This window comes from Simochromis diagramma, unplaced genomic scaffold (genome assembly GCF_900408965.1).
Source record: "Simochromis diagramma unplaced genomic scaffold, fSimDia1.1 OVJJ01000481.1, whole genome shotgun sequence".
In the NCBI taxonomy this organism is placed as follows: domain Eukaryota; kingdom Metazoa; phylum Chordata; class Actinopteri; order Cichliformes; family Cichlidae; genus Simochromis; species Simochromis diagramma.
In genome coordinates this window covers 2,768,072-2,783,014 of record NW_024386898.1, presented here as the reverse complement: position 1 = coordinate 2,783,014, position 14,943 = coordinate 2,768,072, and the positions used below count along the sequence as shown (strand labels likewise).

General features: G+C 41.6%; 1 protein-coding gene across 1 annotated transcript in view; it reads right to left on the bottom strand.

Annotated features, from left to right (window-relative positions):
• Window positions 1-20: 20 nt before the first annotated feature.
• cdh23 (cadherin-related 23) overlaps window positions 21-14,943 on the bottom strand; it is a 187,079-nt gene continuing 172,156 nt past the window's right edge. Inside the window, exons 44-69 of the mRNA XM_040034470.1 lie at window positions 12,855-12,957; window positions 12,223-12,348; window positions 11,937-12,140; window positions 11,294-11,752; window positions 11,061-11,177; window positions 10,750-10,974; window positions 9,900-10,069; window positions 9,341-9,478; window positions 8,707-8,826; window positions 8,166-8,343; window positions 7,749-7,960; window positions 7,101-7,295; window positions 6,904-7,017; window positions 6,658-6,787; window positions 6,118-6,381; window positions 5,875-6,036; window positions 5,055-5,311; window positions 4,881-4,978; window positions 4,617-4,737; window positions 4,442-4,521; window positions 4,278-4,318; window positions 4,076-4,136; window positions 2,927-3,056; window positions 2,645-2,764; window positions 2,225-2,335; window positions 21-1,836 (exon numbers count right to left, since the gene is read on the bottom strand). Of these exons, the coding sequence (XP_039890404.1) occupies window positions 1,495-1,836; window positions 2,225-2,335; window positions 2,645-2,764; window positions 2,927-3,056; window positions 4,076-4,136; window positions 4,278-4,318; window positions 4,442-4,521; window positions 4,617-4,737; window positions 4,881-4,978; window positions 5,055-5,311; window positions 5,875-6,036; window positions 6,118-6,381; window positions 6,658-6,787; window positions 6,904-7,017; window positions 7,101-7,295; window positions 7,749-7,960; window positions 8,166-8,343; window positions 8,707-8,826; window positions 9,341-9,478; window positions 9,900-10,069; window positions 10,750-10,974; window positions 11,061-11,177; window positions 11,294-11,752; window positions 11,937-12,140; window positions 12,223-12,348; window positions 12,855-12,957 (4,278 nt within the window). The 3' untranslated portion in view covers window positions 21-1,494. The remainder of the gene's footprint in view (window positions 1,837-2,224; window positions 2,336-2,644; window positions 2,765-2,926; window positions 3,057-4,075; window positions 4,137-4,277; window positions 4,319-4,441; window positions 4,522-4,616; window positions 4,738-4,880; window positions 4,979-5,054; window positions 5,312-5,874; window positions 6,037-6,117; window positions 6,382-6,657; window positions 6,788-6,903; window positions 7,018-7,100; window positions 7,296-7,748; window positions 7,961-8,165; window positions 8,344-8,706; window positions 8,827-9,340; window positions 9,479-9,899; window positions 10,070-10,749; window positions 10,975-11,060; window positions 11,178-11,293; window positions 11,753-11,936; window positions 12,141-12,222; window positions 12,349-12,854; window positions 12,958-14,943) is intronic.

Here is a 14,943-nt window from a genome sequence, read left to right as displayed (position 1 = left end):
AACATCTATTGAGGTCAGAGGCCATTGCATAAGTCTTTTTATTACCACAGACCATCCCACAACATTTCCCAACACAGATCTCAGGGCTGGTGACAAAAATGACAAAGAAATAAAAACTTACAAAATGGGAATATAAAAAAATCATTATTTTTTTAAAACACACCACTCATCAGAAACAGCATTAGTTGTCCTGCAAAGGAAAACAGAACGACATGTCACCATAGCACAAAATACACATACTCCAAACATCCAAAGTTGTTCCCTACCGATTTTGGTAAGCCAGCATATTTTTTTTTTCTTCAAAAATATCTTTTAATTCCATCACATATTCTAGAAAATAAAAAAATAAAGCAAACATTGCTCATTGGAGCATGACTTTTACTCCCTCAGGTGGCAGTGTAAAGTCTCTGGGCACAATGCCTTCTTTATGTCTATAAAATGGGATAATTCATAGTTTCCCCCATTTATAAGTCTTTATCAAGGCTTTCTCTAACTGCCCTTAATATCAAAGATTTATTTACTCCCTGTAACCCCAGTACCAGATAACAGTCATCCTTCATCCACCATGTTCATCATTTAAGAAGTCTTCCTCTTCTTATGCAGGTTCTTGCTTTAACTGTGACTGACACAGTTATGCTCTAAAAAGTGAGCTGGACTAGAGTCTGAATGTTCTCTGCTGCTCTTCAGACGATCAAAAAGAGCTCAGGCCTCCTCATCCCTTTGTGTGAGGCGAAAACGCCACTCCGTGAGCATCACTGGGAAAATACAGAGGTTCCCCTGTATCCATAAAGTGTTCATCAATAAAGTCCCAACAGCAACATCTAATATCTCATTCAACACAGACATGGGCATCTTTCAATAAGGAAAAATATCAGCGTGATAAGGAATTGTTATTGTCTCAGTCTCCCATTGACGGCCATCCGCTGGTCTGAGTGTGTGTAGCATCATTTTTATTCTATTTATTTATTTTGAGTGTGTGTGTGCGTTTGTGTGAGTGTCTGCAGTCCAGGCATGCCTTCAAAAAGTTTAGTGAGAACGAGGCACCTTCTGACGATTTTAAGGTCGTGGTTCAACAAGCTTCTCCCACAGGGAGGCTTAGTCCCTCTTTTCCACTCAGCTCTTCAAATAAAAGTTGATGAAACCAGTTTTTTTTTTCCTGTCTCGCTGAAGGAAAGTGTCGAGCTTGTCACTTTCCTTTATTAATATGTTTTCTTTTTAAATAAACCATCTCTTGACAAAATCCAACATGGGACCGTTTCCAATGCAAGATCCACCGACGCTGACCCAGTGCTGCGTTCGTCCTTTATCGGGATGTCTCAATGATGCACTGACGTTCGATGATGATGTTCCCTAGACTACGCACACTGCTCCTCCAGTCCTTCCCAAACTTATCAGGGTGGCGGTGTGAAGGCACAAGGACACACACACACACACGCGCACACACACACACACACGAGTCGTGGTTTGCTCTCAGACCAGCGAGGCCTCGGCTAGTCATAACTCTGTGATCTCCAGCGGACTCTCGGACAGGGTGTCCCCATCCTTGTGGCGGTGCATCGGGGTGGACTTTGCAGACTCTGTACGGGCGTTGCGCTCAGAGTACAGCACCCCATCAGAATTTAGTGCCTCCAGAGAACGTGCCAGGGCCCGCTGGTCGTCCTCAGGCAGGCTGTTGAGGTCAGACGTGAGGAGCGTGCCTGTGCTGCCGTGGACCACGTGCACACCCTCAGACCCTTTCAACTCCACAGGAAGCTTGTGCTTGAAACGGAGAGTGCCCCGACCTCCACCCATACCCAGATGCTCATCGTCCTCATCATCCAAATCGCTCTGGATCAGCTGTTAAAGGAGGACAGGAGAGGAGAGGGAGAGTGAATGAAGCTGCTAGCTATTAATGCTGGGATTAAAATGCATTAGGTTGACAAAGAAATAGCTTTGACAAGGTGCTAGAAAGGAGTAAATAAGTGGAATGAAACAGAAGTGAAATTAGTAGGTCACTGGAAGAAAAACACTTGAAACAAATAATCAGCAAATTTTAAGCTTAAACTCTGTTTGACCTGAAGTCTGGTTCACAGTACACGAGAAAGGAGAACCAGCAGGAAGGAATCACGTCAGAGTACTCAGACAAGCTGTCAGAAAGGGAACTGAGAGAAACAGAAGATCATTCTCCAGCAGACAGGAACACCTTCAGCAGGTGCAGAGAGCTCGTCCGTTTTTTGTAGCCCACCTCAGTGACAGATGAGATGTCTCCTTCGGTTGTGGATGCTGTGACAAGCCGTGCGGCAAAGAGCTTTTTCAGTCTCAGGTAGTCGTCCAGGACCACCTTGAGCAGGGAACCCTGACAGGATGGCAGTCATGATCAAACATAGTATGTAACACCATCCACCTTTGCACACCCGCGCTGTCACAGGACAGATAAATAAGAATCCAGAGCAGGAAGGCCTATCCCTGAAGTCACGTTAAAAGCCTATAATAGAGTCCTCAGGGTCTGCCTCTATATTTTATACTCAGGACCTCCTCCACTTCTTAAAAATAGGGGAAGGCTTGAGTTCTGGGACAAGAAACTGTCCCGACAATTATGAGATGGATGGAGCAAAAATAAAAAAGAAAGCATGCGCATGTGTGAGTGCATTACTCCTGGTCTCACCTTGATAGGGCCCTCCCTCATGATATGGCCCAGTTTAGCAATGTTGTCGTACTCCTGAATTGCTGCCCTCAAGTAACGATCATCCTCAGGTTTCGCTTGAGGCTCTCGACCAAATGTGCCCTGTGAGAACAAATGGTGAAAACGTTATGGTAGAGTATTTCATGGTAAACGATACAAACTCCCATATTCTACATCTCTTGAGTATTAAAACACATAGCAAAATTGTATCTATTAATATACTTGGGGTGTTGTTGAGAAATACAAATGGATGTTGGTACTGACGTGAGTGCGTGCGGGGCTGTTCCACAGGTCAGTTATCTCACTCAGGTTCTCAGGCAGGTCATCCTCATGGTCAGCCTGAGCAGCCAGCTCAAGGTTGCGACAGAATGGGTCCAGCCACACTGGATTGGCCCTGCAGAAGCATTAAATCCATCAGTGAGAGGTTATACAAAGGACCTTGCCTTTGAAGGCATCAAAATAAGCTTCAAGGAAATGGTTAATTCAAATGAACTTCCTGATCTATGGAGAAAGGAAAGAAATGATTGGATTATGTGTCTCTTTTCTCATAATTTGTTGTGCTATAGAAATGCTGAGGATACCTAATTATGGTGAAAACAGCTCAAATAGTCATGACAATGCAGTTAACTATGATTTTTACAACTATTTTGTCTGTAAGCTAATTATAAAGCTAATGTGCAGTTAGCTTAGTTTGATATAATGACACTGGAAACAGCTAGCCCGGAGCTATGCAGAGATAACACTTACTTACACTTAACACTTACTAATTAACATGTTAGTCTTGTTGTCACACGTTAAAACAACACTTTACGGTTTTGTGGGCAATTAAAATCCGATAATATTTCTTGGGGTTGCAGGACGATGATTTTTAACTTTCAACTTTTTAGGTTGTTCACTAGTTTTGTATACTGGTCTTTTTATTTTCGTGAGCATTTTGGAGCATTTAATTCTTGTTATAATTTAGTCCTTTTAATTTGTTCCCTCTTGTAGCTTAAGATTAAGTTAAAACGTTTAGTTATGGCGCTTACTTCCTGTTTTATTTTGATAAAAGCTAGTGGTGTCTAGTGTTTAGTTTTACTTCCCCTCCTGTATCACTGTCTTTCATTATTGTCAAGTGTCTTGTCTCCCTCCTGTGCCCTGCTCTTCTTCTGTCCTTTGTTGCAGTGTCTGTTAACCTCCTCTGTTATATTAGTAATAAATACACTTATTAAGCATTTATTTGTTTATTGTTTTCTAAGTCAAGGAGAGGCATGCCTGAAAAAACAGAAGTTGTCAAACAACAAAAATCAAGTGAGACTTTGAAAAAACAGAACTTGTCAAAAAACAAACATCAAGTGAGAACTTTGTTGTAAGTGAGAACTTCTTGTAAATAATGTTAGCCAGTAAAATGTAAAAATAAAGCTATTATCTTACCCCTCAAAGGAGTACTTGTTAGTGTTGGGCATGTCCAGGATATCCATTAGTCCCTGGTTTCCTGTGAGGTAGAGGAAAGTTCAATGTAATGGAAAAACAGCTTTGAGTTAACTGATATTTTGTACTGTACATCAGCAGATAGCAAAGTCATTTCCTGATCAACAGATAAAGGGACCGTCCCATCAGTCGAGCTGCTTCTCACCTGTTGATCCTGCGACAATTGCTTTCAACTTCCTCTCATGTCTGCGTCAAACAAAAAGACACATTATGAGATCATAAACATGTTGATCAGCTGCTCAGACTGGTAGCGTGACTGAGCGAGTTTCAAACAATGTAAACAAATGTGCCTTAATACAAAATTCTTACACTCTGCGATAATGCCAATTCATTGTGACAAACAAAATCCCCGCAAAGCACAGCAGCACAGCCAAGATAATGATGACCAGCTGTGAAAGAGAAAAAGAAAGACACCTTAAAAGCACCAAAACCAAATAACATCTGCAGCAGGCTGGAGACTTCCAGAGTTGGCAGCTTTGCACACCTGCAGAGTAGAGATGTCGTCTGGCAGTTTGTCCCCAACAGCTGGCTGGACGTCCACAACATTGTATTTTCTGAACAGGTTTCTCAGCTGCTCTTTGTTTTCATCGATCATCTGAATAACCCTGGAAAGTATTAAAAACAGGAAATCGGTTCAGAATGTGTAGTCTTTATATAAAAGAGGCCTTATTGCACTGGCCTTATTATGCCTAGTGTATGTGAATCAAAGTGCAACCACGCTGCTTTGGAGCGCTAGTGCATACACGACCTTTCAACATCTAGGATGGTGTTGGTCTGATTGTTGACAACGTGGATGAGCATATCAGTCTGAACATAGCTCACTCTGCCCTTCTTGTCCACATGAAACTGAAAAAAAGGGTCAAAGATGTCAGATATCTACACACTGCAAACAAATCAAAGCATTTCTCTAAGAAAGCCTAACCTGTATGTCATCTAAATTGACAATAGCACCGGTGATGTTGGAGAGCAGGTTGATGAAATCTTCCTGGTTTGCACGAACAAAATCGGGAATCTCATTGAAGACTATCTTGACCCTCTGGTCATCCCGGAGAATATAGATATTCACATTAGTTGTTGTGCTGTGTCCAGCGAAATCACATGCCAAAATCTCAAGCTGAAAGTAGCCGGGATTAAAGGCTGTGAAGAGATCGTAAGTGCGGATGATGCCATCTGTCAAACCTGGGGAAATCAAGGGACAGCATTGTTTCTGTGTAAGAAATTTGCTAAACTCGGGAGCAAAAAGACTTTTGTCACTGTATGTACACAAGTACAACTGAAACCATGCAGAAAAGATCTGAAAATAGGCGGTGGTTTAAGTAACTTTCTCTGCGTCTGCGTGGGAAAATGGTTACGGGAAGCAAAATGTTCATGTGTGAGAACGCTGTTACTATTTGTTAACTCGGTTTTATTGAAGCCATTTCAATTCCTATAATTTGTTTGCAAACGAGTTCAAAGTCTGAACTTACTCATTTGTGACAGAGTCGTCCTTATCTTTTAAAACAATATGTGAACAGTTTTTCATCAAGTTTTTATTATGAGATATTTGACATCTGCATTTACTTTAAATCTCTCGCCATTGCTACACAGTGTTTTTGCCCTCTAGAATTCCGAAATACTTGTTGTGCAAGTTTCTTAAATTTCTTTTTTCTCACAGGTCAAAATGTACCCAAGATTAAAATACAATGCATTTTGGTTCCCCCTTCAGAGGATTTGCATTACAGCAATGCATTATAGAAACGCACCGATGATGAACATATTGCCAACATCCTCACTGCCGTTGCTCTGTGAGTGGAAGTAGCGGATCGTAACGATGTGGTACTGGACCACGCTGTTGTTGCCTATATCATTATCTATAGCCACCAACTTGATAAGCTCTGAGCCCACTTTGGCGTTTGCTGCAACTCCTAAAACAAGAAAGAAATGTATAAAGTAAATGTCGGCATCACATAGTCCATCATACAGATTTATGCAGGAAAGCAGGTTACCTGCAGTGTACTCTGTCTTTATGAAGCGTGGTGTCTGGTCATTGATGTCTTCCAGTTCAATCCGGACATCCAGCAGACTGGGGTCTTGAGCCGGATCCAGAGCTTTAGCCCGTAATGACCTCTGACCCCTGGGGGGAGTCCAGCTCTTGTTGCTGGAAGCCTTGATTATGATGGAGTAGACTGGGATCTCCTCTCGGTCCAGATCTTTGAGCACTTTTAACTCTCCATCTAGACTCAAGCCAAAGTTTCCGTCGCTGTTTCCTCCTTCAGGAAGAGACACATTTGGCCACATTAAACACTGAAGCTTCAAAGAGCGAACAAAGACAGCTAGATCCATACAAATGTCTTCATTATTCTCAAGCTTTTGAAGTACAAGGACTTTCATATGGCCACACAATAGAGATACAATAAGTTAGGAAAAACTTGTTTTATAATCTTCCTAAATTCAAGACTTTGGCTACATCAGTTATTGAACTGACTGAGAAAAAAAATCACAATTAACAGCAAAAACATGCTACTGTGTGTAGAGCACCGAGTGACCTGCAATAAAGTAGTAGACGATTGCATTGGAGCCCTCATCGGCGTCCACAGCTCTGGTTATGTTGCCCACAGTGGTTCCTGGAGGGGAGTGCTCAGGCACTGTCAGCTTCTGGTAAGGCAAGCCACCACGCTGGGAAGGGCACACACACACAGACCATGGGAAAATATTACATAAAAACACATGAACATGATCTCTTATGTACAGATGACCACATTTATGATGTATTCCTAGATCTGTGTGCTCACAGGCGGTTTGAGGAAGACAGGCTCATTGTCGTCGATGTCCGACAGCGCCACCTGCAGAGGCTGTGTGGTCTCATAAGGCACTGGTTGGCCCATGTCACGGGCCACAATAATAAGCTGAGAGAACAGTTTGCACAGGGTTAGCGTCACATACCTACAATTACACCAACTGAAAACACAAACAAACTCTGGTGACTCACGCTAAGCAAGGCCTGCTTCTCTCGGTCAAGCTTTGCAGTAGTAGTAATGACTCCAGTCACGGCATCAATGTGAAAGTTTTCCCAGTCTCTGTTACCGGCTCCCGTCTGCAGGAAGGCATAGCGCACTTCTCCATTGAGCCCCTCATCAGCATCTGTAGCATGCACTTCATACACCACCAGTTCTGGACGTTGTTCCTGTACAGAGCAAAGAAGGGCAGTGAGTGTTTGTGTGACGTGAACTAAATAACCTATCTATATTACTCAAATGCAAGAAATCTGTGGTTTATGAGAGGTTTATATATTGTGATATGGTATGATGTCTCTCAGTTGGAAGATAAACAACTCTTGAAAGACCACAACCAAACCACAATAAGGGTTATTTTATTAGAGCCATTTATGATACTGATGGAGTGTCAGACAAATATGACTAATCCACATGAAATACATTTTATTAGCAGTGTATTAAAAAGGAAGTAAAAGTATAAGTTCAACTCTTCACAGTAAAACCAGTGACTCATTTCTTTTGAGCATCATAGTAGCACTAGAGTAAAGAAATCAGGACATATATATCCTTGCACAACAGAAGCGTACGGCAAAAGCACATGCTGACAACGATGACTTAAAGAAGGCTGTGAATGCAGATGGTACCTCTAAGATATGGATGATAGTTCCATTGGCAGGCCTAACAAACATAGGTCTGTTGTCATTGACATCTATGACTATGATGATCAGGTCCGCTGTGCCCCATAGGGGGGGATGCCCCTGGTCTGTAGCCACCACAGTCAGGTTGAAACGTTCCGACGACTGAAGCAGACGTCGAGATCGCACCAGTCCTGTGTTTGGATCCAGGGAGAACGCATCTGAAAAAGCGCAAGAGAAGACAAAGTTGTGATACTATTCTCTTTCCACCAATTATACAAGTGATTAAAAAGTAAAGTGTGGATATTTATTGGAAGAATTCAAGCTGTACCTAAGGTAGTAAATTTTAATTCAAAGCATAGTTCATTGAAAAGATTTAGTCATGTGACCCTATTGAGGATTTTATTGCATCTTGCGTCTTCATACCTGAATGGGGTCCCAACATGTTGTAGAGTACTGCGCCATTCTCGCCTTCATCCAGGTCAGTAGCCTTTATTGTTATCACAGAAGTACCACTGGGCTCATTCTCAAACACACTGGTGTTGTACACTCGCTCTGAGAAGCGCGGCCGAAAGTCGTTGATATCGAGAACAGTCACCAGGACCTGATTTGACACATTATAATGCAAAAGGATATTAGGGATAGTATTAGCTTGGGCTTTAAGATCTGCAGAGTTTAGCTCAGCACGCAGTTAAAACAATAGTTCAAATTATAAAAATTATATATATATTATAAGATAAGCATTGGCTTCAAATTCATAGATTCTCCTGGTCGACACCCTTAATAAGTATTTGATCAAGTGTTTGCATGATTTGCTATTTTTTGACTTTGACAACACAACTTGTAAAATTGGCCTATTTCTCATTTCCATAAGGGTTCAATGAATCACCCAAATACTAAAGACATATTTACAATATTGTTTATGTGTAAACCAAATATTTTTGCCATCATGAACTACGATTTCTACCTGGACAGAGTTCTCTCGTCTCTTGTTTGGACTGTCGCCGGGATTGTCTCGGGCGACAGCTGTTAAAGTGTAGTGATCCTTTGTCTCTCTGTCTAGAGGGGACAGGATGTAGATCTCTCCCTAACGCAGAAGAGAAAGAATGATGAGGGGAAGAAGTAAAAGTGTTGACTGGGAGAACATTTAGTTGGCTCTGTGTTTATGATAGAACAGAAGTCAAATACAGTCAAATATGTACTGTAGATATTTTTAGGTCATTAAAATCCTTCTGGATAAACTCGTGTTTCCTGGTGGTATGCTCCTCAGTCCTGCTAGGAGAGATAACACAGTAAAACACTCCTCACTACTCAATAAATGTTTATTTTTTTCCCCAGAGGACAGAAATTCCACATTTTCAGTGGAACCTGCTGTTCAAAGGTTATGGATTGCTTGGCTTTAACCTTTCCACTAAAATCTCACACAGTGGAATGTTACATTTACTGTAACTACTCTGAGATGTTTTTGTTACACTTTAAGCAAAGCTTTGTCATTTTGGATTTTCTAGGAAATGCTAAAACAAAACTCTAATTGCAGAAACAAAAATAAAGCAATTTTATTTACACTAGATCAGATTTTGCTGGTGTATGAGTTCACTTACAGTAGATGGTCTGATTCCAAACTTGCCCTCTCCATCTACCAGGCTGTACTCAATCACTGCAAAGAGCCCAGAATCAGCATCTGTAGCACGGACGCGAACTATGGTGGTGCCTAAGTCTACATTCTCAAACACAGGCTCCTACAAACAAGAAAAAAAGAACAAAAAAACACTCATGCAGTACAATGCTTGATGACATTGCAAAGCAAGCTCATTTTTACAGTTAATACACTGGTGGCAGTTTACTGTGGTGAATTAATTTCATGGATTTTGTGTGCTCTTATTCATAATTTAATGACTTTGTTATTTCTCGGTTTGCTGTGTTTTGTCCTTTTCGGGCTCACGTGCGCTGGTACTTTATTTAATTTAGACATAGATGTAACTAATGACACTAATAACACTGGCATCCTGAGGCTTGTACTTCTCCTGCGGTAGGCTCTTAAAATCTCCACAAATATCAAGTTTAAGCAGTGATCACAGAGAATATAGAAACATTTTAAGCAACAGTCCTACACAAATTTGCTTCAATTGTGTTCGTGTTTCTTAACATCCTCTTTAATACCTGATATGACGGTTGTACAAAGACAGGGTTGTTGTCGTTGACATCTACAATACGCAGATAAACTGGCAGCTCAGCAATCTTGGGAGGAGTGCCGTGGTCCTGAGCACGAATTGTAAAATTCAGCCATTGGACCTGCTCAAAATCTACCGTCTGGTTGGCTACGATCTTACCTAGAAAAAATGGTATCACAATGATAGTCACGGTCAACATTCATATACTATAGCCTGTGTTTAGATTTTAAATTTGCATGACAACAAGTACGGAAAAGTATAATATAAACACAATTACAATAAAAACAAGTCAAATAAAAAAATAAAGCTAGTAAATAGTAGCTTGTAAATCTCATAAACCCATATTTTCACAGAACAGAACATAGAAAACTTATTTAAACTGAGAAAATGTACCAGTTTAAGAGAAATAGTTTCTTATTTTGTTCTGTAGATTATGAGACATTCAAAGTGTTTGCAATTTTACATTAAGGAATATTATTCTGAAATCCTTTTACAGATGCAGTTTTTTTTTTTTGCCTCTGCCCTCTTTACTTCTGAGTTTACTCTCAGTTTACTTCATTAGTTGCAAAATGTTTCAAAATGTGGCACCATCCCAAGTTCTTTGAGACATGTCAAATTCAAAATGAGCTAATATTTTTCATTAAATATAAAAAATATTTCAGTTCAAACATGTGTTTTTGTTGTATACTGTGAATAAAATAAGATTAGCAAATTAGCAAATCATTGCATTCTGCTTTATTTGATGTTCCAAGTAACAGCACACAGCATCTTAAATGAAAGCAAATCTAAAACTGGTGCATGCTGCGTTTGTTGACAGCATGCAGCCAACGACAGCCCACCAACTGAAGGGTCCTCTAGTCTAACGTATCCCCCTCGAGGCAAGTGAAGCAGTTGGTAGATGATCTGGCCATTGGGACCCTTGTCTGGATCTACAGCTGACACTGACAACAGCGTTGTGCCTGGCTGAGCTCCTTCTAAAATCTTCTCTGTGAAGTTAGTCACTCCAAAAGGCCGGAAACGAGGAGCATTGTCATTTACATCCAACACGTTGATGGTTAATCTCGCTGTAGAGGAGATCATGATATGAGAGATAAGTGGAAACTACTTAGGAAATCACTTATAATAAACTGAAGGTTAAAGAGTCACTTACCATTGGGAACACTGCCTGACCTGTCAATAACATCGCTGGCATTGTCATGTACAGACACAATGATCTCAAATGTAGCTACCAGCTCTCTGTTGAGAGGGTTGCGTACAAATACCGCGCCTGAAAGTCCATATAAAGACACACAAAAGACCTGATATAGCCGGTATCCATCATCATTACTCAAAGTAAAGCTTTTTAGATCTAAATATACAACGCGGTAGAAATATATGTCTCACCTGTGTGTAGATCAATCCCAAAGGACTCCTGGAGCCCATCCACTGGGTTGTTCCCATCATCCTTTGCCTCCACGGAAATAATGTAATACTCCAACCGCGGATGCAGATCAGGGTCCTCGGCAGTCAGCGTGGCTACCACCACACCGGGCGGAGTGGACTCATTGACGTTTATCACGGTTACAGGCTGTATAAAACGTGGCCGTGAGTCGTTGACATCATCCAGGATAACAGTCAGGGTGGCCGTGCCAGACAAAGGGGGTGTGCCGCGGTCAGTTGCTATGATGACAAGACGGTATGATCCGCGCTCCTCTCTGTCAAGCGTGGTGTTGCCCACTAAGACAGCGCCAGACAGCGCTTCGACCACAAAGCGGTCCTCGGCGCCACTTTCCAACCGATACGTCAGCCATCCGTTAGAGCCAGAGTCAGCATCGGTGGCAGACAGCTGAGTCACCACAACACCTGGAAGAGACAAAGTAATGACTGGAGAGCAAACATACACACACACATTGTGATCAGGTATCACTACACCGAAGACAAAAAGCCCCTAAACCTCATACAGTGGAGGGGTAATACTTTTGTTTCAACGCCCCTCCTCCCATCCCACTCACTGACCCAGATCATAGAAACAAAGCAATGCACACACCAGTCGGGCTGTTTTCAGGAAGTCGAACGCTGAAACTGGACGGGCTAAAGACAGGAGGGTTGTCATTTTGATCCAGGATGGTGACTGTGAGAGGTACGCTGTTGTTTAAACCTCCTACGTCCTCCGCAACCAGAAACAGCTCTACACGAGGCTCCTGAAATGCCTCTCGGTCCAACTTTGCTCCCTGGCGCACAAGTATCACACCTGGAGGGAGATACAGACTTTACCATCACACTTTTTAAAAAAAGAAATCTTCTTTCTTGTTACTGGAGAGTCACAATGTTACCAGTATCAGCATCTACGGTGAAGAGGTCCACCCTGGGTCCCAGCAGGCGGTACTTCACCACAGCATTACGTCCAATGTCTTTATCCTCAGCTAGAACTGGTCCATTTAAAACTGTTACAGTGGTTCCTACAAGACAGACAGAGATGTCAGGAATGAGGAAAAAGCTGTCCTCCCAATTTAAATCAATATGTGGTAAAAAGAAAAGTCATCTTAATTATTACACACTGAAAATTATTCACGTAAAATTCTTTGCTTTTCTTCTTTAAAAAGTAGTCCTTGTTTGGGGATAGATTTAGGCTTGTCACTTATGCTGACTTTAGTCTCACATTGATCATCAGTCCTTACAAGGTAAAGGACTTTTGGAAGAAGTCTTCTGTACTGTCCCCAGGTCACGTGTTTGTTATTTGTGTTTTGAACAAATGTATTTTGTGTATCTGAAGTGTATTTATAATACAAGGCTATTTGTAAATCACTCGACAAAGTGAAAAAAAAGTCTTTGCTGAACACGAACTGTGTGTAAACAGATTCAGGAAGTGGGTTAGACAGTGCTACAGACCATGTTGCTCTGCCATGCAGTTATAGGTTGCAAAGGTAGACACACACACACACACCCACACACACACGGATGATACCTGCAGCAGAGTTTTCTGTGATTTCAGCCCTGTAGCTGCTCCTGGTAAACACAGGCCTATTGTCATTCTCATCCAAAATGGTGATAACCAAGAAGTCTGAATCCTGGTGTGTGGGACAAAAGATTCATGGAAACAAAATGCTTAGAAGACTGTGTGACACAGCAAGCAAGAGACAAATATAGGTCAGTCAACCTGCAAACTAATATAGAGATATCAGACATCAGATCAGACAGATTTTGCACTACTTTGTTGCATGCACTAATGGACTGCATTCAGACTCTTAGCGGTTCACATCTCTGCAGGCAAGAAGAACAGTTTCACACCTTTTCCCACAGATGCATGGTGCGTTTAAAGAAAACCTCACAACTGCAGTTTGATGAACTATGTTACTCTCGCTTTAAGTAAAAAGACCACATAGGAACACGATGCAGGAAGTAAAGTATCAAAAATACCAAACAGGTGGGACATAGGTATAAACAGAAGTGTCTTATAACTCTTAAAGTATCAAAATTATGTAACTTTCAAAGATGAACTTTATTTGAACTCACGTATCACTGTACCTAGTAGAGCAAAATGGGCACAGAAAAACTTTAGATTGAAAGTTTTGCTATTTTTCTTACATGAATCCACCGTTTGCACTTTTTACATTATATAACTTTTATAGTTGTGATCAAAGGATTATATACAGTCATCATGGGCATGAATGTCATGGTAAATTTGTCACCATACAACTGAGTGGTGGGTGTGTCGGGGCTGGCGGTCTTCTTCCTGGGTCCACCTTGAGGCGAGTCAGGCAATCTCCTTCACCTCCCTCAGTGGATTTCCTCCACTATCACTGCCTCCACCCTGCCCACTGAAGCTCTGGATTCCCTGCCACAAAACCATTCACTTGGGTTCACGACGACGCCTCCCAATTGGAAAACCGCTCTGATCCAAGTAAGCAGCCACACCTACTGAATCACTCCTCAGATTTCCTGCCTCACTTTGCCTCATTGTCTTTGTTCTCCTTGTGCCCTGGAGGAGACTGTAATCCTGTTCTGGTTAAACCAGTCATCTGTGCCCGTCTTCCGCTCCTGAGTTTCCCTAAGAAGTCTCCCCTCCACCTCACTGATGCTCCGCACATCTTGCCCATATTGTACATATTCATGTAAATAGTTGTTTAATATCTTGTGGGGTTGTTGTGGGTTTTGGTGTTTGTAAATGGCTTTGATATCACTGAATAAATCAAGTGTAAATTCATCGCTGAGCTTACTGAGTCTGCTTTTGGGTCCTTTCCCTCAAGCTGGCCTCCAGGTCACCTTGTGATAAACATGGGCTTTTAAACTTTTAAAACTTCGAAGTTTTCTTTTTCCAGTACAGCATGCATACATGCTTTTGGTAGACATCAACAAGCTTTTGCATAACTTAGGCTGGATATTTGACCATTCTCCTTGGTAGATTTGGTAGAATTCATATACTTTAGTTGGTTTCCTGGCACATGCTAGTTTTAAGCATGGGGTTAAGGTTGGGGCTTTAGGAACACCAATCAAAAAGCTTAACGTTTACTGCTTTATCGACTGGAAAACCAGTTTTGATATGTGTTTGGATCATTTTCCTGTTGTAGCACCCAGCTGTGTCAAGTTTCAAACATCAAGCTGCTGATTTCAGGTGAAGTTGATGATGTCTCGTCTGACCATAAAATCTATTCTCCAGAAGGCATTTGGCTTGTCCATGTGAGTCAGAACTCACCACCAACACAACGCAGAAGCTGGCCGCCCCTCCCAGAGCCTGGTTCTGTTGCAGTTTTCCTGTTAAAAGAGTTTCTCCTTTCCACTGTCATCAAATGCTTGCTCGTAGGCGTGTCTGATTGTTGGGTTTTCTCTCTGTTATGGTGGGCATCTGTTATTGTACAATATAAATCAACTTGAGGTCACTGTTGTTGTGATTTAGGGCTATATTACCCATTTGTGCCTTGTTCATCGTTCAAACTAAAGCAATCACCCAGAGTTTGAAGGGCTCATTTACATTTCATTCACATTATGGCAAGTGCTTTCGTGAAACAACTATTTGTGCATAACCTAAAAACCACGCTTGCAGTTAAATTCCCGAG